The sequence below is a fragment of the Dunckerocampus dactyliophorus genome, chromosome 12 (genome assembly GCF_027744805.1).
Source record: "Dunckerocampus dactyliophorus isolate RoL2022-P2 chromosome 12, RoL_Ddac_1.1, whole genome shotgun sequence".
Lineage (NCBI taxonomy): Eukaryota > Metazoa > Chordata > Actinopteri > Syngnathiformes > Syngnathidae > Dunckerocampus > Dunckerocampus dactyliophorus.
In genome coordinates this window covers 27,991,963-28,018,319 of record NC_072830.1, presented here as the reverse complement: position 1 = coordinate 28,018,319, position 26,357 = coordinate 27,991,963, and the positions used below count along the sequence as shown (strand labels likewise).

General features: G+C 42.5%; 1 protein-coding gene across 8 annotated transcripts; it reads left to right on the top strand.

Annotated features, from left to right (window-relative positions):
- Positions 1–238: 238 nt before the first annotated feature.
- Positions 239–25,911, top strand: LOC129190805 (trichohyalin-like). Of its 8 annotated transcripts, none has more exons than XM_054793406.1 (21): positions 242–927; positions 2,013–2,124; positions 2,853–3,072; positions 5,437–5,484; positions 5,628–5,723; positions 5,892–5,977; positions 6,097–6,179; positions 8,255–8,366; positions 10,192–10,378; positions 10,630–10,728; positions 10,876–10,973; positions 11,077–11,159; positions 12,935–13,046; positions 13,740–13,962; positions 14,839–14,931; positions 15,078–15,175; positions 15,287–20,671; positions 23,893–24,003; positions 24,954–25,110; positions 25,362–25,430; positions 25,503–25,910. In XM_054793406.1, the coding sequence occupies exons 1-20, from the start codon at positions 867–869 to the stop codon at positions 25,407–25,409; spliced, it is 7,512 nt and encodes a 2,503-aa protein (XP_054649381.1). In that variant the 5' UTR covers positions 242–866; the 3' UTR covers positions 25,410–25,430; positions 25,503–25,910. The 8 variants fall into 8 exon arrangements, with proteins under 8 accessions (XP_054649384.1, XP_054649379.1, XP_054649378.1 ...); XM_054793408.1 differs by having other exon boundaries at positions 243–927; positions 6,127–6,179; positions 25,503–25,909; XM_054793404.1 differs by having other exon boundaries at positions 241–927; positions 5,892–6,179; positions 10,236–10,378; positions 25,414–25,430; positions 25,503–25,911.
- Positions 25,912–26,357: the final 446 nt, after the last annotated feature.

Here is a 26,357-nt window from a genome sequence, read left to right as displayed (position 1 = left end):
AACAGAATATTGTACGTAAAAAATTTAAAAAAAAAAACGTAATGCATGAATTAGATTATATAGTGATTATTGTAAGAAATATTACAAAATACATTGTAAAATTTGGTTGATAGTTGTTAAATGTACGACTATCAACAAAATATTACAATGTATTAGCAGTACATTGTAATATTTTGTTGATAGTTGTTAAATGTACGACTATCAACAAAATATTACAATGTATTTCCCTTTTATTACATACAACTGAACAAAATAACCTCAATACTCAATATAAATTGAGTATTGTCTCTCATTCAAATCCTTTGGCTCCCTCATGTGTCAAAGAACTTATCCCTGCAATGTAACAATACATACATATATTGACATGACCAATTAAATAAACAAACAGGAGATCAATACTGATCTTGTCGCGCTTGGTATTGATATTCTGGCTGTTTGATTCGCCCACCCCTACTGGCGATGGTCCTTGCCTCAATATCGTGCATCTCTCGCTACGCCGCTGCGTGCGGATGCTGAAAACCTGCACTGCTACCAATTAGGAACCAGACTACGACATCTATCGTTTGTTTTACTCCACCACATGTTACGGCCCCAACAAAACAACAGCGAATGTGGCCATGATAAGCAACCTCTGCGCGTCACGTAACGTACACTACCTCAAAGACTTATTTATGAAACGCTTAGGTACGTGACGAATAGAGACGAATCTGCTTTTGACATCAGAAAGTTATTTTCCCTTAACTGCTGTGGTCGCCATTTTGACTATGGATTCCTCAAGTCTGTTGTATGCGTTAAATGTAATTTACACTTAAAATAATAACTTTGTTATAGAATATAGTCTTTATGTTACCCGCCTTTGAGCAGTCATGAGTGGGCCGGAGATCCTTGCCGAACTCCACGATGAACATTTTGACTTCTCTGATAAAGGTAAGCAGTAGCAGTGTCGCCTGTAGAGGTCTATTATGTGTATCAACTCTTTAATGTAAGTTTCACGTGTTTTACGTGTAGCGGTAATGTTGGAAATGGTTTGTACATAAATTCATATTTTAAAAGTTTAATTAAAAATAACATTAAAAAAAACAATGTTACAGGTCAGGGGTGTCCAAAGTGGGGCCAGATGGCCATTTGTGGCACGCAGCTGTTATTGTTCCATGCTACAGTCTAAAAATACAATAAACAAGAAAATAAAAACATTTGTTTTTTCCTCATATTCTGGTTTTATTCTAATAAAGTACAACTTTTTTCTCAAAACATTTGGACTGTGTTCTAATATTTTAGCTTTATTCTCATAAAATTACTACAGTTTGTTCTATGAAAAATGGAAATGTTAAAATTTTTGGAAAATAATAAAGAGAAATGGAAAACAAACTTTACTTATATCACAAAGCTGAGATGCAAGCAGTTTTTTTAAGTATACAGTATACAACTTCTTAGCATATCTACATGGGTTTACAAAATGTAGAAAGTGGCCCAGCCATTCTTTGATTTTTCAGTATGTGGCCCTTGATGGAAAATGTTAGGACACCCCTGTTACAGGTGATTGTTAATAGGGTTTTTATAGCTAGCTTGTTGAATATATATGAAAACACAAAATAGTTATAGGTGACAAAGCAAATTGGTGTAATATCTAAGAATTTATGTTTAAAAATCTATTAATTGTACTACAATATGCTGGGGTCTAATTTAAAACACAACTAAATAAATGAACCGATGTCTGCACTTTATACACACCTGCTGTAAAACACACAGGTAGTTGGCTATTTTGTGGGGATTTGAGCCATGGCCAGTCCTCCTTCATTTTCTGTGTAATGTTCTAATGCGGGCCGTGTTGAATTTGTCTGTAGATGTAGAAGCTGCTGCGGACCACAAGCAGCTTCCCATTCATCACTGTCATCCATTCATTAATTTTCACTGTCGCTTGTCCTTCATCATTGTCATGTGATATCCATCTGTTAATGAACACTAGTAGTGAAGCTGTTGTATTTATATATTGTTTTTCTCCACGTCATCAGAGATCAGGGATTATGCAAAGGACATAGACATTAATCCAGAGACGGAGGTACATCTTATGTGGCTTGCCAAATCAGGCATTGTTGCCCAATTGCCTCAAGGATGGTTGGAGCGGTAAGTCACAGGATGCGATGCAATCTTTCTTTAAAAAAAACAAAAAATGGATATTCCAAGACGAGGCGGGCCATCAGGCATCAATTATTTAGATATGTTTATATGCATGTTCAATTAAATGGCCAGGAAAGGTTCCTTGTCTGTTCCTGATGTGGGGAGGGGCGCACAGCAGCACTCTGTGCTCACTGATAAGAGCGATTCCCAAAAGGTCCCCTCACTGGACTTGTCATAAGCCACTTTTTTGAAAAATATCTAGACACTAAATTAGTCGCTAGTCCCTAATTTGTCAACACTGATCCTTTCTGCACCGCCAGACCAGGTGCGTTATAAAAAGTTCTTGAGAGTGGGCGAACAGGTAGTGCCAAATCTATTTGCGAAGGTCAAAGTTCATTTATGGTGGGACGCCACAAATCGCTGCAAGGAATATGTGTTCACTAGCTTCCAGCCATATGCAGTGTTTTGGTTCAGATTTCTATAGAGCCTGTTCATTTGCCAAATAGTCAATATGATATTGTGGGTTGAGCACAACCTTAAAGCTGCTGAAGCCATAAAACAACACAATTTTGGACAATGGTTGAAGATGACAATGTCGAAGTGAAGGAAAAAGACATAACATCAAAGTTGAGAATCATTTTTTAAATGAATCCATATCAAAATCTTTGATAGCTTCACTTTCACAGCTGCCATCTTTGTTTTGACTAAAGCCTTCTCTGACTTGATCCCTACAGTGAAGATGAGAGCGGGAAAATTTACTACCACAACTGCCAGTTGAACAAGTCCATTTGGGAACATCCTTGCAAAGTGAAATACAGGCAGCTGGTGGTTAAGGCGCGTGAGCGTTTCCAGCACACTGCTGTTGATGTGGCCTCAGCAGTGAAGAACAAGAAGAAAGTAAAGGAGAAAGAGGAGGAAAGGAAAAGAGCAGACGACATATTGAAAATACAGGGAGTGAGTAGTTGTTTCTTTGTATGCTGAATAGGGGTGTCACAAGATCTCGTGTCACAAGATCTCGCAAAATTAAAAGGCACTTGGCCTTTGGATAATGATAAATTAATTAATCACACAATTAATGAAAATTAAGTCGACCATTTTGCCAGTGTCAATACATTGCCATATGCACGCGTGGACATGCATGGTTTCAGCGCCTCTGCTCGTTTGTTCCACAGCCTTGGCTTCCAAAGTTGCCGTAGGGCAGTGGTGGCAAACCCGTGCCATGGCGGGCCGAGACACTGCAGGTTTTCTTTCCAGCTGGTCACTGATGCAGGTGATTTTAATGATCAACACCTTCAGTTTAAGGGAAGGAGCTCATCAATTAAATCACCTGCTGGAGAAGCTGGTTGGAGAGAAAACCTGCGGTGTCTCGGCCCTCCATTGAAATGTGCCGCAGAGGGTACGTGAATAAAAATGGAAAAACAGCTTCACAACATTAGCACCGAATGTTAAGATTTATGTTATGTGCCCATGTGTACAGCCGCAACCGGTAGTAGAGTGCAGAAGAACGGTGACGGCGTGAGGTTGTTCATTGTTGTATGTGCATTAGATGAACAAAATAAGTAAGTTTGACGATGACATTGTGCATTATAAGTGTTTAATCCTGAAGATCTTTCAAGGTCATTTCCAGTGGTGTGAAAAAGTATTTGTCCCCTTACTGATTTTTTTTTTTTTTTTGCTAGTTTGTCACACTTAAATGTTTCAGATCATCAAACAAATTTAAATGTTAGTCAACGACAACACAATTGAACACAAAATGCAGTTTTTAAACTTTTTATTATTAAGGGAGAAGAAAAATCCTAACGTCCATGGCCCTGTGTGAAAATGTGATTGCCTCCTAAACCCAGTAACTGGTTGGGCCACCCTTAGCAGCAACAACTGCAATCAAGCGTTTGCAGTAACTTTTAATGAGTCTCTTACAGCGCTGTGGAGGAATTTTGTCCCACTCTTCTTTGCAGAATTGTTGTCATTCAGCCACACTGGAGGGTTTTCAAGCATGAACCGCCTTTTTAAGGTCATGCCACAGCATCTCAATAGGATTACTTGCTGGTGTGTTTTGGATCATTGTCCTGCTGCAGAACCCAACTTCGTTTCAGCTTGAGGTCACGAACAGATGGCCGGACATTCTCCTTCAGGATTTTTTAGTAGTCATCAGAATCTATGGTTCCAATTATCACTTTTCCACACAGGGCCAGGGAGGGTTGGATTTTTTTCTCCCTTCATAATCAAAGGTATCATTTAAAACACTTCATTGTGTTGTCATTGACTGATATTTAAATTAGTTTGATGATCTGAAACATTTAAGTGTGACAAACATGCAAAAAATAAAAAATTGGGGCAAACACTTATTCACACCACTGTATATTGTGTGCTCAATGAGAGCTGGTCTTCTTACCTGGGGCTGTGACTAATTGGTGCGTTTTTTCATTTGTTGATTGGATTCACTGACTATGTTAGAAAACCCCCAATTTTGCACGTGTAAGTAAATTTATGCTTTCACCAACAATGTGTCTTCGGGCATTGTGGCCACTTTGTTCGGCGACCCTTGAACACGCCATGTGTGACGCAGATTAAGACTTAAGTGTATGACTTTCTCCAAAGCTACACCAACAGACGTGTATTTTCTATTTTTCCTTTCACCTCGTCCTTTTTTGCAAATGTTAATGCTGTGTGTAAATGCACAGAGGTGAGGTTTAATAATGTTAGCTCTGTGCTGCTGTGCAACATTGTTGCACTGTACTGATTTCCATGTTGTTGCACACCAAAGCCCAGCAAAAGGGCATGAAGATCACAGTTCACCAATCTTGCCACAGCTTGTCACCACTTAAATACTCAAGACACATACAAATACAAATAAATCCACCAAATAGAAGACAAACCTGCCAGGAGATATCTTACCCCTCTAAAACCCTCTCCGTTTGAAATTAGTAGCCTAAGTGTGCAGTTGAAAATAAAGGACATTGTTTAAAATAATGTCATAATATATTTAATAATATATCAAAGATGTTTCATTGTGTGGTTAATGTTTTTTAAGTGCAGGACTAGGGGGTAAATTACTTCCAGTCAGATGTCTGAAGGGGTACGCGGCTGAAAAGTTTGGCAACCACTGTTCCATAGGAAAACTGCATGAACGGAGTGAGCCCTTTTGTCAAGTCATACAGTCTCTTTGTCTCGTGGGTTGAGGCAGGGCCGGAAGCGTATACACAGAGTGCAGGAGAGTGTAATGTAGTAGGAATTGAATTAATAGATTGCAAATAGTCATATATTTTTTCACTGTATTTTTCTTAAAAGTAAAGTAAAAATCTTGTCTCGTTCTCGTAGACCCAATCTTGTGCGTCGTCTCATCTCGTGACACCCCTAATGCTGAAGGTAACAAAAAACTTGGCTTGCAGATGACTGCTTCACTATGATCATGTTTTCTTGACCATGGTCTCTGTAAAAGTGAGTTTTTGAAATTCGATATGTGATTTACTGTACGTGTGTGTGGGGGTCGGTGGGGTGACATACTTCAGGACTCCAAAAGCAGTGATCCAGATCCAGACGACGACTACCAAGACATTACCAAAGCCGGTTCTGGAGACCATGGTATCGAATCACCCAGACAAGAGGTACAACATGCGCTGTGTACTGTGTGTCCACTCCGCTTTGGTTGTAGTGTTGACCTTTTTGTCCCATGAAGCAAATACGGTATTGCGTCCTTTTTTGTTAACTGTCATTGGATGTGACCCCTGAGTTGATGTAAAACTCTTTATTTCTTGCTTTCTTGTGGCGGAAAGCTGTCAGGAGAGTTTGATGTTCTCGAGACAGTCGTTGAAGGGGAGCATGGTTTGGTGAAGACTAAGAAGATTAAAGTACCTCAAAGGTTTGCGGTTCTCTTTGTTGTACATGGCAACCAACTAATGATCAGTTCTTCAAAGCCAGATGAAAGTGATTGTTTGTTTGAAATCGATTCACAGACAAAATTAGCGTTGTTTTTGTTAGTTATCTTCTATCTACAGCAGCTATTAATAGTCCACAGATCCTTGAGGAGCACCCTGATGAAGAATTTCAAGTATCTGAAGAAGGTAAGACAAGATAAAGATAAGATATGCCATTTAGTCCCACAAGGAGAAATTTCAGGTTTACAGCAGCAAAAGTATAAGAGCGCACAAGAGCAGATAAAGTGCAAAAACAAGGTAATACAAATCAGAGGTTATATACATTATATACATGTTGACCAAGTCACAGGTTTACAATATTTCACGGTTATTGTACAGGATTTTTTGAAGGGTTTTTATATAAGTCTGACAGCTACAGTTTTTTGTGCATGTATGTTCACATTTGCAATATTCAGACCTCTAAAACTCACCAACTTGACATCAAATAACTAATACTTGTAGTCTAAAATCTGTCTAAATCTGTGTTAGTGGGTATTCTTCATTATTCATAATCTAGCCACCTCACAGGTGTGACGTGGCAAGATGCTGATAGGACAGCATGATTATTGCTCAGGTGTGCTTTAGGTTGTCCACAATAAAAGACCACTCAGGTATACGCCGATTCAGAGCATCAGTAAAATGCACCTGTGTTTGTTGTCCATAACATACACACCTGCCTGTAAACCATAACCCCACTGCCACCATGGGCCACTCCATCCGCAGTGCATGTGCATTTTACTGTATCAATGGCATTTTCAATGCACGGAGATACTGTGACAAGAGCATTTAGCTCAGTGTTGTGTCATTCATCCACAAGCATCACCTCATGCTGCAGCATGATAATGCACGACCCCGTATTGCACGGATCCCTACGTAATTCCTGGAAGCTGAAAACATCCAAGTACGTGCATGGCCAGCATACTCACCCAACATATCACCCGTTAGGCATGTTTGGGATGCTCTGGCAAATGGTGGTCACGCCAGATACTGACTGGTTTTCGGACCCCCCTGGAGGACCCCCCAATACAGTTAAACTGCACATTTTGGAGTGGCCTTTTATTGTGGCCAACCTAAGGCACAGCTGTGCAATAATCATGCTGCCTCATCAGCATCTTGATATGCCACACCTGTGAGGTATTGGATAGATTATGAATAATGGGTGATGAATGCTCACTTCAAACATTTAGACAGATTTGTGAACAATGTTTGAGAGAGACAGGCCTCTTGTGTACATAGAGAAGTCAGTTAAGCTGACGAAAAATGGGAGCAAGAAAGTGTAGGTTTATATTTTTTGGGAGTGTATTTTAATATTTCTCAGCAGAAATTAAACTGCATTTCAGGCTGGTAGATTTTTAGCCGTAATGTGGCTAATATATAATTAGTAGGGCTGTCAATTGATTAAAATATTTAATCACGATTAATTGCATTTTGTCCATATTAACTTGTAATTAATCAGATAGTTTTTTAAAACCATAATAAGTGTACCTTTGAAAGATTTTAAAGTTTTTAATACACCTATCGACATGAGGCTGTATAATATACATTTTTAATTATCAAACACTTTTTTTAAACAGCTCCACATAAAATGGAGCACAATGTATAAAAAAACAAACACAATGTACAACAAGCAGACAGTGGTATGGTATATTTGGGACTAAAATTACAAATAAAGGTTTGCAAAAACACCCACCAACTAAAGGAATTGAAAACAGGGTGTTAGAAAAATAAATATTGACAATTTACAAAAAGTAAAGTGCTCAAGAAGAGTCGGTAGTTTACAGAACTGTGACTGTGCCGATAGACTGTAGTACAGTCAGGCTGTAACTTATACTTCACTTCCAAACACACAAGATCACTTCCAAACACACAAAGACATGCACACACAGAAACACTCTTTGACACTCTATCACACTTATTGAACAACGTGGAAGTATGACACCGCGGGTTACGTCATCTTTGACAAACAGCAGATCAAGAACAAACGCTAATGAACCGCGAATAAAAACGTTACAAAAATGTTCTGTTCTTGTAAAACGAAGACCATTGATATTTTTGTGACATTTTGAATTGTTGGACAACTTTAGAGGCATGTTTTCTCAAATACAGTACTTAGGCTGAACTCTAAATTGTGAAACTTTAGAGGCATTTGACTTTAAATATTCTACTGTACTTAAGTCATTTTGTAATGGTTGTCATTTGCATGCTTTTCTCAACATCATCAGACATCAAGGAATATGCGCTGGACATGGGTATTGATCCAGAGACAGAGCCGGATCTTATGTGGCTTGCCAAGGAGGCCATGTTTGCCCGACTGCCTGCAGATTGGACTGCTTTGTAAGTGGATAAAACGTCCAAGTTAAAAAAATATACACGTGCTGCTCAATAAATTAAACAGTGTTTTTCAACCTTTTTTGCGCCAAGGCACATTTTTTAAAATGAAAAAACCCGAGGCACACCACCAGCCAAAAATGCTAACAAATGAACTCTGTAGCCTACATAGACAATATGAAGTTGTTCTCATCACAGTGTCAGTGTAGGAATCAAATAAACAAAAATAACAAGTATTTGAGAATAATTCACAGTTCTAATCACTGTGTGAAACCTGGGCCTGTTTGGATGAACACAGCAGGAATAATAAAAAAAAGACAACGCTCTTCCTCAACAACTCTGTCTCTTTTGGAGATGGTGTTTAAGCTTACTTGGGACCAGAGCATTGTTGGACAGCTTTTCACCACACACCAAGCACAACGTAGTCGTTTCCTTGCATTCCCAGTGAAAGTAAATGCAAATGAAAGAGAGCTTGTTTTGCCTCTCGCAAGAGATTTTGCTTCAGTTATCCGTCTTTGCTTTCTTTTGACCTCCACTCATACTTGGGCCTTCATCTGGGTCCGAATTTTTTCCAAGGTGCATTTCAGAGTTAGCATCTTTCCTTTTCAAAAACTTGTCCATCACTGTTTCGCTCGCCACAATGCCACTGTTCTCGCCATCTGACCATCCATGCATTGATTCTTTTGCCTGTACAAAGCAATTAGCTACCTGCTGCCACCTACTGATATGGAAGTGTATTACATGGTTACTCTGCCGATCACTACTCGACAGCACAGACACTTGGCAACGGCACATTATTTGCGGATAATTAGGTGAAATTGGATACTTTCCCACGGCACACCAGACAATCCCTCACGGCACACTAGTGTGCCACGGCACAGTGGTTGAAAAACACTGAATTAGAATATGACCAAAAAGTTGATTTATTTCAGTAATTTTATTCAAAAAATGAAACTTGTATATTATATACATTCATTACACACAGACTGATATTTCAAATGTTTATTTTGTTTTAATTTTGATTATTATAATTTATTTTGATTATTAATGAAAACTAATGATTCAATATCAATTCAGTATCTCAGAATTGGAGTATTACTTATGTATGAGTAGTCTGAACATGAAAAGTATGAACATTTGCCTGAATTACTGCAGTCCGTGGTACTGCTCAGATGTTAGGAGAGTCCAGGTTGCTGATAGTGGCCTTCAGCTCTTCTGCATTATTGGGTGTGGTGTATCGCATTTCCCTCTTGACAATATGGGGTTGAGGTCAGGCGAGTTTGCTGGCCAATTAAGGACAGGGATACCATAGTCCTTAAACCAGGTACTGGTAGTTTTGGCACTGTGTGCAGGTGCCAAGTCCTGTTGGGAAATGAAATGTGCATCTCCATAAAGTTGTTCAGTAGCAGGAAACATTAAGTGCTCTAAAACTTCCTGGTAGATGGCTGCACTGACCTTGGACCTCAGAAAGCACCATGGACCAACACCATCAGATGACATGGCACCCCAAACCATCACATCAATTTAGGAATCAAGGTCCCAGAATCTGGACGAAGAGAGGAGAGGAACAGAATCTTATGTTGCTTGAGGTCCAGTGTAAAGTTTCCAGTCAGTGATGGTTTGGGGTGCCGTGTCATATGCTGGTGTTAGTGCTGGGGTACCAAAAAATCCTGAAGGAGAATGTCCGGCCATCAGTTCTTGACCTCAAGCTGAAACGAACTGTGGTTCTGCAGCAGGACAATAACCATAAACTTTGTATTATGTAATTCATCCAAAAGTTGTCATCGCTGTCATTTGACTGAAACATTGTTCTCCACCTTTATCCCCACAGCCTTGATGAGAGTAAGAATGTTTTCTATTACAACGGCCGTTTAGGTCTATCCACTTGGGAGCATCCTTGCGATGTGAAGTACCGTCGATTGGTGGCTAGGGAGCGTGAGCGCATCCAACAGAATGCTCGCTCGGCCTCACAAGGCAAACAGAACATAGGAGAAGAGGGGGCTGTTAAAACAACTGACGTAAGTCATAACTTAAAGCAACACTGTGCAGTAATATAAAATTGTGTTTATTTTAGCACACTGCAAGGTTTCTACTGTGCAAGTGCTGTACACTGTATCATTGTTTCCAAACAAACCCTTCATCTTGATTACTGAACAAGATGGTAATGTTTCAGTTCATTTAATATGCTTCACAAAATTACATTCAGGAATATGATTTCAATGGCAATTAAAATTCAACATGCCCAAATTCCTACATGTGTGCAATATAGGAGTGCATCGGTGTTGATGCAGTAGAGATGATTGAGCCAGAAATGCACAACAAAGCCCATTCTGAGAGCAGCAACAGTACTGAAGCATCACAGCATCAGGTACATGTATGCACTGTACATACATTTTATTCAGGCTCTAGTCTCATCGTCCTGTCTATGTGGGTCATCTGTCCTAGGATTTTGTCACTGAGTTTAATTAACTTAATTATAAACTGTCAAGTCGAGTTGTCCTTTTTTGTCCCGAAGCAATTGGCAGAGTTTCTGGTTTCTGACCACTGCACATACCATGACAGTCGGCTAGAGAGTGACATCAAGGAAAAGGGGGAACAGCAGACTGCCGAGAGGTGTGTTATCATTTTAATAATGGAGAAATGTGATTATGATCATATTAACAATTAACAATTATAACAACTTTTGTGTTTGTGTTTTTGATTGATTTGAGTGTAGCCGACGTGGATCTGCAGCAAACACGGGTGGCCTACAGATCCCGGAGGAGCACCATGATCCAGAACTTTATCTTTCTGAAGAAGGTACAGTATGTATGTTAAGACCATTTTTTCATTTGTCATGGCATGTGTAATTCACATTTGAACAACTAGATTGTACTCAGTGTAGTGTACCTGTGTGAGTCACAGAAACTGCCTATTATGGCGTTCATGAGTCAGTGAGGAAGAGGTAACTCGTTATTTTGCAAGCAGAGTAACAACATAGCTCACAACGAACTTCTCAACTTGACTGAAATCGCAGGAGGTCACCACTTCACATACCAATCCTACTCATGGTGTCATAAAAGAGCTAAAACATCACACAGCAACGCAAGAGGTGGATAACAACAGACAAGACACTACCAACGAATAATGCAAAACAATAACCAACAACAATGTGAGCTCTAAGCATTTACTTAGAGCTGACGAAAAACAGCACAGCAAAGCACACTGGGAAACAGGTCAGTGTTTGTGTAATGTGCATGTACGTTCTCCCAGGCAATTGGTACTTCGTGTCAAACATTTGTGACATTTCCCGAAATGTTGGCTTTTCAACCGCATTGAAAGGTAGCATTTCTTTTGCGATGTATCGAGCAACACTGTGAGCACGCACCATTTTGCGCTGTTTCGTTTTATATTTACTCCACCAATCAAACGCCTCAGTAAGCGTCGATTGTCGGGACGAAGGCTCTGCTGCACATCAACACTGGAGCTGTGGCATTCGGCTTAGAAACTTATCACCTTTGTGCCGTCATTCATATTGGTGTTTGCTTGCTAACTTGCTAACTGCTAGCACTCTTTGTATCCACTCACTACGTCACTCCCGCTTCCATGTACTGGGACAAAGAGGATTCAAAGCTGACAGGAGGTTCACGTTCTCCATTCATTCTCCTGTAGAACCAATGAGCACAGACATATGCAGAATCAACCCTCTTGTCATCCAGCCTGTGTAGTACAGCGAGATGAGGAAATGGAACAGGCATACGTATATGCAAGTCAATTTTTCGAGGCCGTCAGAATTATCAACCTTGTGTTTTGTTTTTTTATCGTTTGATTAATCGATTAATCGATTTATCTATTATCGGGACGGGCCTACTGTGGAGACAAACAAGTCCATACAGAACATGAAAAGCAGAACAAATGTTTAGAAATACAAATGGACTTTATTCTGTTGCTTTCGTTTTGTTTGTTGTTTTTTTTTATGTCATAAGCCAAGACCGAGCCGCCTATGAGTGCTTTTAGATGAGGGGGGAGTTACCCACAGCAGCCGGCTGCTCGTTGAGGAGAGCATTACGTTCTTTCATTTTAGCTTCTATTTCAGTGTTCAGTAAGACCCAAAAATGTTGCTAGATTTGTCGCTAGTCACTGTTTTAAAAAACAGAATCTTTAGGGGTCTGAATACTCGCGAAATATAGCAACAAAGTCGCTATATTTCGCTATATAAGTTGGCAACACTGATCCTTCCTGCTACATCTTCTTATCTGACAGACCAGGTACGTATGACATGTGTTACATAGAAGCATCACAATGCCATCTACTGTATGGAATTGGAACTACAGACAGTCCCAGTATTTGTTTATGAGCGAGGGTGAAATGGTAGCTCCAAATCTTGCAGCAGTTTCCAGTATTAAAAGCTATAAAGTATCAGCTGTAAACATACCTGCTTCGCTTCATTTTAACATCATCCTGCTAATTCAGACTTGTGTTGATTTATATTTTGGTCAGTTGTATTGGCTCATTAAAGGGATTATGCTATTAAGTACTACCTTGGTAGTTTAGTTGTTCTAATGTTCTTGGGTTTTTTTCCTCTCTGTCATTAGAAATTAGGCAGTATGCACATGACATAGGCATTGATCCAGAGAGAGAGCCGCAGCTTATGTGGCTTGCCAAGGAGGCCATTGTTGCCGAAGTGCCTCAAGGATGGTTGGAGCGGTAAGTCACTGGAGGTGATACAAAAATCCATTTGAATATTCTTGCGCACGTGATCAGGCTAACACTTGTATGACTGTCATGGAGCACTGACACAAATGACACGTTTGTTGCAGTGGGGACTACGGCGGCTCACCGCATCCTTGCAATTCAGCCTTTTCCCCCAAAAAACAGGCCGCTTGTTTGCACAAAAATCAAATCATACCAAATCTTCACCTTAAGTTGTTAATAATTAATCATTTTTTGCCATTTTTTGTGCTGGTGGCTCTAGGACAGGGGTGTCCAAATGGTTTCCACTGTGGGCCCCATATTGAAAAATCAAAAGATTCGGGGGCCACGTTTGTGTTTTTTTTTGATGTATTTTAGTTTCGTAAAAAGGTTAAAACAATTTTAAATACACATTTACATTGTACCTGTTGGCTCCATTTTTCTCATTTTTGCTGTTTGTTGCTGTTTGCTGCAAATGCAAATGGAGGACTGTGCCATGCTCCACAAGCTTGATTAATTTCGAGTTTCACATTCAACACAGTTTACACAAACTGTGTTGATTGCGAGATTGACAGTGGAATCAGACTGCTGTGCATCGAATTGTCTTATAGTCAACTATCCTAAGACACCCCTAAAAGCAATATAGTATTCATTTAAATTTAAAAGCCATGCTTATTGTTATCCTCTCCTCTGAATTAATCATTCCAGAGAAGATGAAAGTGGGAATATTTACTATCACAACTGCCAGAAGGACACATCCATTTCAGAACATCCCAGCAAGGCACGCTACTGTGAGCTGGTGGTTCAGCAGCGTGAGCGTTTCCAGTGCTCATCTCTTAAGAGGGCCTCTGTGGTGAAGATGAACAAGAAGAAGCTAAAAGCGAAACGGGAGGAAAAGAAAAAGATGAAGGACCTATTCAGATCACAGGAAGTGAGTAGTTATTACTCTGATATGTACACTAAGTGACATAAAAGTAAAACTTGCTGATTGCGCCTTACAGTTGTCCCTCACTACCTCATGGTTTGAACATCGCTCTCTCACTCATCGCGTTTTTTTTTTTTTATTAATCGCTGTTTGGTGGTTGAATACTGCCTATATTAGTCTAAAAATATTAATATTTAAGCAAATTGTACGTATTCTTGGCCTAAATCTAACATTTTTAAACATAAAATGGCTAAATGAACAAAAATTTGGCCACTAGGTGTCGGTGTTTGGTAAGACAAGGGCCAGACGTGATGCTAGGGAAACACATTTACTGTGACACGCAGGAACAGGAGTTTTATTTGTCTCTTAAGTGGTTTATTTACTCTTAATATGTCTACTATGTTGGGTAATACAAGTGTAAAGCCATTTAAAGCCAACATTGATGAGAAAATAGCCACCGAAGGAAGTACGTTGTCCAGAAAAAAAACAATGAACTACTAACAGGTGAGTCTGTTACCTTCTTTATGTCAAACATGTCTTATTTTCTCTGATTATATCTACTATATTGGGTAATGCAAATGTAAAGGTGACTATATGGGTGTTATGTGTTATGTCTTGAGGGCTGTAATAATAATAAAAAATGTATTTAGAAGATCATAAACAGGTTTTCTATGCCATACGTACGAAAATATTCCATTTATTAATATTGAATCCCACTTGGCGGAAATTCACTTATCGCGGTTAAGTCTGGAACCAGTTAACCGTGATAATCGAGGGACGACTATACTGTGATGGTGACTTATTGACTGAAAAGTAGAGCTAAAAATAAATCCTGCATTTGCTGAGTTGATTTTTGTTCCATTGTTCTTTGTTTTGATGCAGAATCAGCATCTACGCAGTGCTCACGTGGATCCAACAGAAGAGATTACAAAGGCCAGTTCTGAGGTCAATGCTACTGAATACCAACAGCAAAAGGTAAATGCGCTTTAAATTGGTAGCGTTCGGTGTTACTTGTGATGGCAGCTTTTTGTTACTTCTTCCTTGTGTTATGTCATTAAGTTGAATTGAAACGTGGCCAGTATTTAACAATAAAGTTTCACTATTGGTTTTATCTCCGAAAGGTGCCAGGAGGACTGCTGGATGCTGGTGATTTTAAAGGAATGGAAATTAAAGTGACGGCAGAAGAGGGGCGATCAGAGAAGGCTGGGATTGCTGTGAGGTCTGTTCATGACAACGTCTACTGTTGATTTTTGACTGCTGCTGAAAGCAACTTGCTCATTTTAATCCATTTTCACAACAACTACATTAATACTGGTTTCATTTTGTCAAGACTCTGCTTAGACAAAGATGGTACCCAACTGTCCAAAAGTCCTCTCACCATCTCCCACCACGTGGAACGAGGAAATCAAGCAGCTCTTGAGCTACAAACAACTGAAACATCTGGATGTCAATGTGATGTTACTTCCAAATCCCAAATCAAACATCCAGAACCACCTGTAGAAGAGTTTAAGAGCACATTGGAGGAAAACCCAAACTGTGAAATCAGGCCGGAAGAGTCAGTACAAAACAGTCAGTATGGTCCTGAAAAAGGGGAGAGCATTCTGAGACAGAGAAATGTAGAGATCGAGAAAAGGAGTGAGGAATTAGATTGTGATTGGAAGGAGGATACAGCACAGTTAATGAGAGGGAAGGAGATAAAAATGAATTTTGGGGACAGTGAGGTGACGAGAGAGGAAAGGGAGCAAGTTGGGCAGGACTTGTGTCACCACCAGGGGGACATGAGGAATGAAGAGAAGGGAGGACTACTACACGAGGAACGACTGGGGGGAGACGAAGAGGAAAACGTCAGCCTGAATAAGGAAATAGGAATACACCGCTGTCAAGATGAGCTGAGGAGGGAAGAGGAGGGAGAGGAGATCTTGACAATCGAGGAGACTAGACAGAGACACTACCTCGAAGAACTAAAAAGAGAGGAAGAGGTGGAGGCAGAGCACTTCATGAGGGAAAAGGAAAGAATACACTTCTATCAGATGGAGCTGAGGAGGGAAGAAGAGGAGGATGCCGAGAGGTTGAAAAGGGAAAGAGAGGCGAGAACCTGTCTCAGACTAAAAGAGCTGAGGAAGGAGGAAGAGGTGGAGGTGAAGCGTTTAAAGAAGGAGATGAAAATGAGAATACGTCTCTGTATGGAGGAGTTGAGTTCGGAGGAACAAAAATGGGTGGAACAATTAAAAAAGGAAAAGGACAACAGAACACAATTATGCCACGAGGAGATGATGAGAGAGGAGCAGGAGGAGGCAGAGCAGTTGAAGAAGGAGAAGCAGCTGAGAACACAGGCCTACCAGGAGGAACTGAGCAAAGAGGAGGAGGAGAAGACTGAGCAGTTGAAGAGGGACAAGGAGTTAAGAATGTGCCTCCTCTTGGAAAAGCTGCGAGGAGAGGAAGAGAAGGAAGTAGAACAGTTGATGAGAGAGAAGGATCTGCGCTTGGAAGAGAGGAAGAGAGAGGAGGACGAGGAGGCAGAGAGGTTCAAACAGGACGCGGAGACCAGAATGCGCCTTCGCCAGAAAGAGATGACAGAAGAGCAAAAGGAGGCAATAGAGCGGTTGAAGAGTGACAAGGAAAATCAAATCAATCTCCGACGGGAGGAGCTCAAGAGAGAGGAAAAGGAAGAGTTGGAGCAGTTGAAGGCAGAGAAAGAGGAAAGAATGCGTCAACGCTGGGAACAGCTGAGGAGAGAGGAAGAGGAGGTGTTAAAGCGGGAGGAGACGAGTGCAAAAACAGAGACTGAGAAGAGAATGCACCTCTACAAGCAGCAGCTGAGTAAAGAGGAAGAGGAGGAGGCAGGGCAGTTGAAAGTGGAGAAAGAGAAGAGAGTGCATGTCTACCGGGAGGAGCTGACAAGACAGGAGGAGGAAGAGTTGGAGCAGTTGACAGCAGAGAAAGAGGCACGGATGTGTCAGCGCCTGGAACAGCTGAGGAGCGAGAACGAGGAGAGGGCTGAGGTGTTACAGCAGGAGGACACAAGCACAAAAACAGAGGCTGAGAACAAAACACACCTCCACCAAGAGCAGTTTAGTAAAGAGGAAGCAGAGCGGTCGGAGATTGCCAGAGAGATGAGAATGCGTTTCCACCTGGAGGAGCTGAGCAAAGAGGAGGAGGAGGAGATGGCCAGGCTGAAACAGGAAAAGGAGACTAGAATACATCAGTTCCGAGAGGACCTCATTGTAAAAGAAGACGAAGACATGAAGCAGTGGAAGACTGAAAAGGAAGCAAGAATTCACCGTTTCCAAGAAGAGCTGAGGCGGGAAGAAGAGGAGGAGATGGAGAGGCTGAAACAGGAGAAGGAGACTAGAATACATCACCACCACGAGGAGCTAATTCGAGAGGAGGACAAAGACGTGAAGCAGTGGAAGAGTGAGAAGGAAGAGAGAATTCGCTGTCACCAAGAAGAGCTGAGGAAAGAGGAAGAAAGGGAAATGGAGGAGTTGAAAAGGGAGGAGGTGGCGATCAGTACTAAAATGTCCCTTAGCAAGGAGAAGCTGATGAGAGAGCAGAAAGAGGAGGCAGAGCAGTTGAGAATAAAGATGGAAATGAGAATGTCCCAGTGTCGGGAGGATCTGAAGAGAGAGGAAGAGGAGCAGGCTGAGCGCTTGAAGGCTGAGACGGAGAAGAGAATGCAACTCCGCCTGGAGGAGTTAAGCAAGGAGGAAAAAGAGAAGGCTGAGCAGTTGGAGTCGGAGAAGGCCACCAGAATGCGTCTCCACCAAGAAAAGCTTCGAAGAGAGGAAGGCGAAGAGGTGGAGCAGTTGAAGCGGGAGGCGACTAAATTAAAGTCTGACATGGATTCGAAAATGCGCCTCTGCAGGGAGGGGCTGAAGAAAGAGGAAGAGAAGGCGGGAAAGGAGATGAAGGCAGAAAAAGAGACGAGAGTTCGTCAACGACAGGAGAAGCTGAAGAGAGAGGAAGCTGCGGAGATGAAGCAAATGAAGACGGACATGCAGAGCAGGATACGTCTCTGCGAGGAGGAGCTGAAGAGAGAGGAAGAGGAGGAGGTGAAGCACTTGAAGGCCAAGAAGGAAACAAAAATGAATCTCCACCGGGAGGAGCTGAGAAGAGAGGCAGAGGAGGAGATGGAGCAGTTCAAAAAGTCTATAGAGATGCGCATGCATCTCTGCCAGGAGGAGCTAAAGAGAGAGGAAGAAGGGGTGGAGAAGTTGAAGAAGGAGGAGAGGAAGAAAAAGAAAGAGATTGAGCTGAGACTGCGTCTTCAGCACGAGGAGCTCACGAGAGAGGAAGATGAGTTGGAGTGTTTAAAGACCACAAAGGAGACAAGAATGAGTCTCCTCTTGGAAAAGCTGCGCACAGAGGAAGAGGAGGAGGCACAGCGTTTAAAGGGGGAGCTGGAGAAGAGAATGCGCCTCCACCAGCAGGAGCTCATGAGAGAGGAAGAAGATGAGTTGGAGCGTTTAAAAACTGAAACGGAGGCAAGAATGAGCCTCTGCCTGGAAGAGCTGCGCAGAGAGGAAGACGAGGAGGTGCAGCGTTTAAAAAGGGAGCACGAGAAGAGAATGCGCCTCCACCAACAAGAGCTTAGAAAAGAGGAAGAAGCTGAGTTGGACCGTTTGAAGGAGGAGAGGGAGGTAAGAATGCGGCTCCATCAGGAGGAGCTGAGGAGAGAGGAAGAAGAGGCAGCAGAGCAGCTCAAGACTGAAAAGGAGAGGAGATTGCTTCTCCGCCAGCAGGAGCTGAGGAGAGAGGAGGAGGAGGACGTGGTGGAACAAGAGTTCCAAATGAAGGCAGGGAGGGAGAGAAGAATCCTGCACCAGGAGGAGCTAAGAAGAGAAGAGGAGGATGAGATTGAGTGCTTGAAGAGGGAGAAGGAGAGAAGAATAAGTATTCGAAAGGAGGAGCTGAGGAGGGAGGAAGAAGAGGAAATGGAGCGGTTAAAGCGGGAGAAAATGAAGAAGATGCGCGTCCGACAGGAAAAGCCGAGGAAAGAGAAAGAAGAAAGAGTGGAGAGGTTGCACAGCGAAAAAGAGACAAAACTGCGTCTCCGCCAGGAGAGGGAGAAGGACAAGAAGAGAACACATGTCCGTCAAGAAGAAGTTATCAAAGAGGAGGAGGCTGATTCACTACCAAGGGAGAAGGAGAAACAGCCACGTCTCCACAGGGAGAATCTGACCAAAGAAGAAGAGGCACAGCCGTTAAAAAAGGAAAAAGAGAAGCATATTCATTTTTGCAAGGAGGAGCTGAGGAGAGAGGATGCGGACAATGAGCAGGTCAAGAGAGAGAAGGAGAGGAAAGCACATCTTTGCCAGGAGAAGCCCCGCAAAGAGGAAAATATGGAGCGTCCAAAGAGGGAAAAAGAACCCAAAACACGTCTTCTTCAGGAGAAGCAACGGAGAGAGGAGGTGGTGGATCAGTTGAAGCAAAGGAGAACGTGTTCCCGTCCGGGGAAACCGATTTCAGAGAAAGGAGAGATGGAGCCATCAAACATGGAAAAGGAGAAGAAAACACGAGTACTTCAGGGGGAGCAGGAGAGAGAGCAAGACTGTTTGAAGCCAGAGAAGGACAAGCACGGTCATCTCTACCAGGAGAAAATGAGCACAGACGAAGAGGAGCAAGCTGAGAGTTTGAAGATGGAGAAAGAGGAGAGAACGTGTCTCGACCTGGAGGAATTGAGGAGGGATGAGGAGGTTGAGACCGATCGATTTAAGAGGGAAAAAGCGCGAAGAACACATCAACTCCAGGAGGAGCTGAGGAGAGAAGAGGAGGAGGAGATGCAGCGGTTGAAAAGGGAGAAGGAGACACGGACACGTCTCCTACAGGAGGAGCTTAGGAGGGAGGAAGTGGAGAAAGAACAGCTATTAAAAAGGGAGAAAGAGAGGCGAATACTACTCCGGCAGGAGCAGCTGAAGAGAGAGGAAGAGGAGGAGGTGGAGAGCTTGAAGAGGGAAAAGGAAAAGAGAATGCGTCTTCGCCAGGAGGACCTGAGGAGAGAGGAAGAAGAGGACAGGTTGAACAGGGAGAAGGACAAGAGAACACGACTCCACCAGATGGAGCTATGTAGAGAAGAGGAAGAGGAACGGTTGAAGAGAGAGAAGGAGAAGAGAACCCGTCTTCGCTGTGAGGAGCTGAGCAAGGAGGAAGAGAAGGAGGCGGATCGGTTGAAGAGGGAGAAGGAGAAGAGAATGGTTCGACACCGAGAAGATCTGAAGAAAGAGGAAGAGGCAGAAGCCGAGAAGTTAAAAAGGGAAAAATCGAAAAGGATGCATCTATTCCAGGAAGAGCTGAGGAGGGAGGAGGAGGAAGAGCGGCTGAGGAAGCAGAAGGAAAAGAGGTTACGCCTCTGTCTGGAAGAATACAAGCGAGAGGAAGAGGAGGAGATGGCGCGGCTGAAGTGGGAGAAGGAGAAGCGAATGCGCCTCTGTCAGGAGAAGCTGAGAAGAGAGGAAGAGGAGGAGGTGGAGCAGTTGAAGAGGAGGAAAGAGAGGCGAATGCATCTCCGCCAGGAGGAGCTCAGGAGGGAGGAAGAGGAGGAGCTGGAACAGCTGAAGAAGAAGAAACTGTGCATCTCCCAGTTGGAAGTAAGGGGCGACACAGAGGGAGAGCTGGACAATAGCGAGAAAGAGAAGAGAGTGCGCCTCCAAGAAATAGACATGAGGGCAGAGGAGGAGGTGAAGAAACTGAAGACGGAGTACAAGGAAAGGCTGAGGTAGTGTTGAACCAGTGGGAAACGCTGTCACACACACACACACACACACACCTACCTTACTCTTGTGTGGTTAGCAGAGAATGTGTCACACGAGTGGGCAAGGGCCGGTTACTGCTTTCAAGGTATACCACGGTATGAAAAAGTCCGTTTCAAAACTGCTAAAATAGTCCGTCATGCCGTCCTACGGTATGAGAGACAGTGGAGGCTCAGCGTGTCCGCTACGTACGTGTGTTGCAGCCGCGTCCCATAGCATGTGGATTTAGTGTGTGTTTCACTTGGCTTTGCAGCTATCAAACTGACGTGTAAGCACGTAACACAATTTAAGTACATTTTCGACACTCTAACGTGAAAATCACAACCTGATAAGTCTTCATTGCTTGTAGTGTAAACAAACACGTTTTGACACGACAAGTTCTTTGCGCCGGGAGAACGCAGCAGCCTGCGGACCTGGTGAGCTGAATACCCGGCGAGCAAAGCATCCGAGGCGTAAACGAGGCAAGCGACGGCCTGCATGCTAGGCTAAAAGCTAGAGCGACGAGGCCACCTCAGACCCTCGGCGCATGTGGGCGGGGCTCCAGCACATCACAGACTATCGACAGCAGAGTAGCGTAGCCACGTCCAGCCAAACCACACTTCCAGATGAGCTGAACGAGTTCTATGCCCGCTTTGACACCCAAACTCCTGATGAGCAGAGAGGGTGGCTGAACCTGGGGAGCACACAGGACTCACCTCTCATGGTGACATCAGCTGATGTGCGCAGGGTTCTAAACAAAACAAACCCACGAAAAGCAGCAGGGCCAGACAACATCCCAGGACGTGCACTTTGGGTTTGCTCATCAGAGCTAGCTGATGTGCTTGCTGACATATTTAACCTGTCGCTTGCACAAGCATCTGTACCGACCTGCTTTAAGTCCACCACCATAGTGCCCGTACCCAAGAAGAGCAACGTGACCTGCTTGAATGACTATCGCCCTATAGCACTCACTCCTATTGTTATGAAGTGCTTTGAAAGAATAGTCATGACCCACATCAAAAAGAGCATCCCGGCGGCAACTGTGGACCCTCTACAGTTTGCATATCGCCAGAACCGGTCCACGGATGATGCAGTCAACACTGCCATCCACACAGCCCTTTCTCACCTACAGGGCCAGGACACATACGTCAGAATGCTATTTATAGACTATAGCTCTGCTTTTAATACAGTCAGCCCCCACAAACTCACAAATAAGCTCCTCACACTTGGCCTGTCTCCCTCCCTCTGTAACTGGGTGTTTAACTTTCTCACAGGCAGACCCCAGTCAGTCAGAGTCCACAATCGCACATCCAGCTCAAGAATTGTGAGCACTGGGACCCCACAGGGGTGTGTGCTGAGTCCGCTCCTCTACACGCTCTTCACCTACGATCGCGTGGCCTCCCAGAACAACACCAGCATCATTAAATTTGCGGATGACACTACAGTCATCGGACTGATCACTGGTGGTGTTGAAACATCATACAGAAGAGAGGTGGAGGACCTCATAGCTTGGTGTCGTGCTAACAATCTCCTTCTCAATACAGATAAGACTAAAGAGATGATCATCGACCCAAGAACAAGGGAAAAGGAGCCGCATATACCCCTGTTTATTGATGAGACTGAGGTGGAGAGGGTGAAAACCTTCAAGTTCCTTGGCACACACATCAGCGAGGACCTCACCTGGTCTCACAACACCCAACAAATTCTGAAGAAGTCCCAAAGGAGACTGTACTTCCTGAGAAGACTGAGGAAATTTGGCATGCCCACCACAATCCTGAGTTGCTTCTACAGATGCACTATCGAAAGTGTCCTTACCGCCTCCATCACTGTTTGGTACGGTAACTGTACAACACGTGATAGGAAGGCACTCCAGCGGGTGATCAAGACCTCACAGAACATTGTTGGGGCAGCCCTCCCCTCACTGCAAGACATTTATAAAACTAGAGTCCTACGCAGAACACACAACCTCATCAAGGACAGCACACATCCACAACACTCATTATTCACACTCCTACCGTCAGGCAGACGCTACAGGAGTTTGAAGTCCAGGACCACAAGGCTGGCAAACAGCTTTTACCCACAGGCCATCAGGCTCCTCAACGAAGCACTCGCACACACCGCACGCAACACACGCACACACTCATAGCACTTTATTTATTTATTTATTTATTTGCATTATTTACTTGTATTAATGTCTCTTCTGTTGTTGTTGCTTAATTTATTGGTATATATGTTTATACTTTCTTGTGTTTTCTTTCTTTTCTTGGGAGAATGAACAGGATAAGATTTTCATTGCATGGTATAACTGCTGTTTTACTATGCACATGACAATAAAACTCTCTTGAATCTCTTGAATCTTGAAGTTGCAGCTTAAAACGTATAGTAAATGAGAAAATACACTAATAGAATATTATGAAGTGAAAAAATTGTACTCAAGAAAGATTCATTCAAAAGGATGCACGTTTACAAGGTTTACTCCATTTACACACGTTTTCTTGTGCGCATGCCCTGTAGCGATGGGTGGTAATAGTTGTCATATTTGGCGGGCGACTCGCATCAAGGGACGCCCAATGTGGAGATGGGATTCAGAAGGAGACGTAAGCCCCGGAAAAGTAAGCTGTTTACTCTCCACTGAACAACAAGCAACAACTGCTTAGCAACGGTTGCTAACAGCAATCACGTGACCCGGAAACGGAAGCGAAACTTGGGCGATATTCATCGAAACTCTGCAAATCCACAGTCCAACAACTCAAAAACACTTGTGGACAAGTTGTGACCTGCACATTCACCGCGCTATGAAGTAATAACATTACGAGTTTGTGAAATTATTATTGACATTTTTGAGCCAATGATTGCATTTATTTGCAATTAGCAAAAAAATATTTATGGTCTAGTGACATGAGTCGCAGGATTAGCCACCATAAACTGCATTAAGAACTGCGTTTTATTTATTATTTATTTGGAAATAATTCAGTTACATTATTTTTTATTTTAAATATGTTCCACATCCAGAATGTTCTATTATGTTGTTGAAAAATGACTGTTCAACAGCTTCTTCTCAGTAAAGATATTTCAAAATAACACATTTTAGAGCTGGAATTACGCCATAAAACCGTGATATTTTTGCCTGAGGTTATCACACCGTCAGAACCTCATACCGGCCCATGCGTACTCACGAGTAATCAGTCACTGTGTGCCATCTTCTTAGGGCTCTGCGGCTGCGTCTCCTGGCAAGGAGGAGAGAAGAGGAGGCTTTGTTATCAGGCCAGAAGGAGGAATTGTCACCATCCATCCAGGAAAGAGAAGAGGAGCAACTCAGGTAATTTTTTGTCTATATGTGCTCTGCGATTGGCTGGCAACCAGTCCAGGGTATACCCCGCCTCTCGCCCTAAGTCAGCTGGGATAGGCTCCAGCATACCCGCGACCCTAATGAGGATAAGCGTCATAGAAGATGTGTGCATGGATGGGACAAGACTTGGATACAATGTAAAGTAGTCAGTGTACGGCTTGGATAGCGCATATTCAAGATTCAAGATTCAAGAGAGTTTTATTGTCATGTGCATGGTAAAACAGCAGTTATACCATGCAATGAAAATCTTATTCTGTTCATTCTCCCAAGGAAAAGAAAGAAAAACACAAGAAAGAATAAGAACATAAGAAACATAAACACATATACATAAATACCAAGAAATTAAGCAACAACAGAAGAGACATTAATGCAAGTAAATAATACAAATAAATAAATAAATAAATAAAGTGCTATGAGTGTGTGTTGCGTGTGGCGTGTCTGAGTGCTTCATTGAGAAGCCTGATGGCCTGTGGGTAAAAGCTGTTTGCCAGCCTTGTGGTCCTGGACTTCAAACTCCTGTAGCGTCTGCCTGATGGTAGGAGTGTGAATAATGAGTGTTGTGGATGTGTGCTGTCCTTGATGAGGTTGTGTGTTCTGCGTAGGACTCTAGATGTATAAATGTCTTGCAGTGAGGGGAGGGCTGCCCCAACAATGTTCTGTGAGGTCTTGATCTATGATGATCTGATCTAGCGCATTAGCATATAAGGGGTGTACACACTTTTTTGACAAATTGATTTGTTGCCAAGGCCTTCTGGCAGACGCGGAGGATGTTATCGAGCTGTAACATAGCAGAGATTGCATACCGTGCCCCCAGCAGATAGCGTCTACCTTTTAAGATGAAATTGGAGGAACAGCGGCAGGCTGATCACAGTTCAAGAGTAGAAAATGACTGAAAATCCCAACCGAATGCTTTGTTTTAGATTCCAAACTGTGGACATATCCGGTGATAAGAGGATGTCTGGCCACTCAAGGAGGCAGTACTTCGAGCATCTGAAGGTGGAGTCAGGAGACGAGCTGCAAGAGGAGAAGAGCAAACATCAAGATGCCAGGGAAAACCTGTTTTTTTTCAAACATGAGGTAGCTGTATTCAACAATTTCAATTTGAGTCAAATGAAGTTCCCAGCATTCCCCCGTGACCCTAATGAGGAGAAGCGGTATAGAAAATGGATGGATGGGTGGCTGTTCCACTACATTTGTTGCATTTTGTTTCAAACACATTTTTTTATGTAGTAGATTGATGCTTTATTCACACTACTTAAGGGTCAAACAGTTAAGAAAATACTTTTCATGAAGGTGAAAAGGTACCTAATAAGTGACTGTCTTGGCAGCTTGGAGATATGAAGATTTCTGATCTGACAGATTCTTTCCTTTGCTGAACAGGTGACATGATGGCACAGGTAAGAAACAGACACATACAAGTGGGGAAAAGTAGTATTATATAATTCATTATTATTGGTCTTTTTTTATAGATGGCTGTCCCACGTTCATGTCCAAAGTTCCTGCATCAGAGCGTCTGTGCTTTGGACCAAAAGCTCAGAAGTGGGCCTGTCACGACGACAAATTTTGCTGGACGATAATTGTCCTACAAATTATTGTCGATAATCGATATTATTGACAACATTTTTGAGACCATTTTTTTTCATGGATTATATGGCAAAATAAAGAGAGTACTTGCATCAAAAGCAATAAACTTTTAATTTCTAAAAAAAAAAAAAAAACTCAATGAAAATTAAATGGACTCTCAATCTATTTTAACAAAAATTGCACTTAAATAAAAATTACAATAATAACCAAAACAATAAAAAAATAGTCCCTGTTTCTGTTAACAGTCCAATAAAAACCACACACACACACACAGTTATGTAGCGTATTGTTAAACTAATGTAGGAGGTCATATTTGAGCTGGACCACATATCTGTGGTGGCAGAGTAAAATGCAGTTTTTCTCAATGTTTCCTCTTCTTTCACTTGGTTATACAGTTCAGGAATTGCTGTTTGTGGCATGTTGTCCTTGTATGTTCTCCCAGGCAATTCTTATTGTCTGTCAAACATTTGTCACATTTCCAGAAATGTTGGCTTTTTAACCGTATTGAAAGGTTGCATTTATTTTGCAATGTAGCCAGCAACACTGAGTGTGCACCATTTTGCGCTGTTTTGTTTATATTTACAAACGCCTCAGTAAGCATTGACTGTCGGGATGAAGGCTCTGCTGCACCTCCACGCTGGTGCTGTGGCATTTGGCTTAGAAACCATCGCTTTTGTGCCTTCATTCATCTTAGCATTTGCTTGCTAACTTGCTGCTAGCACTCACTATCCACTCACTAG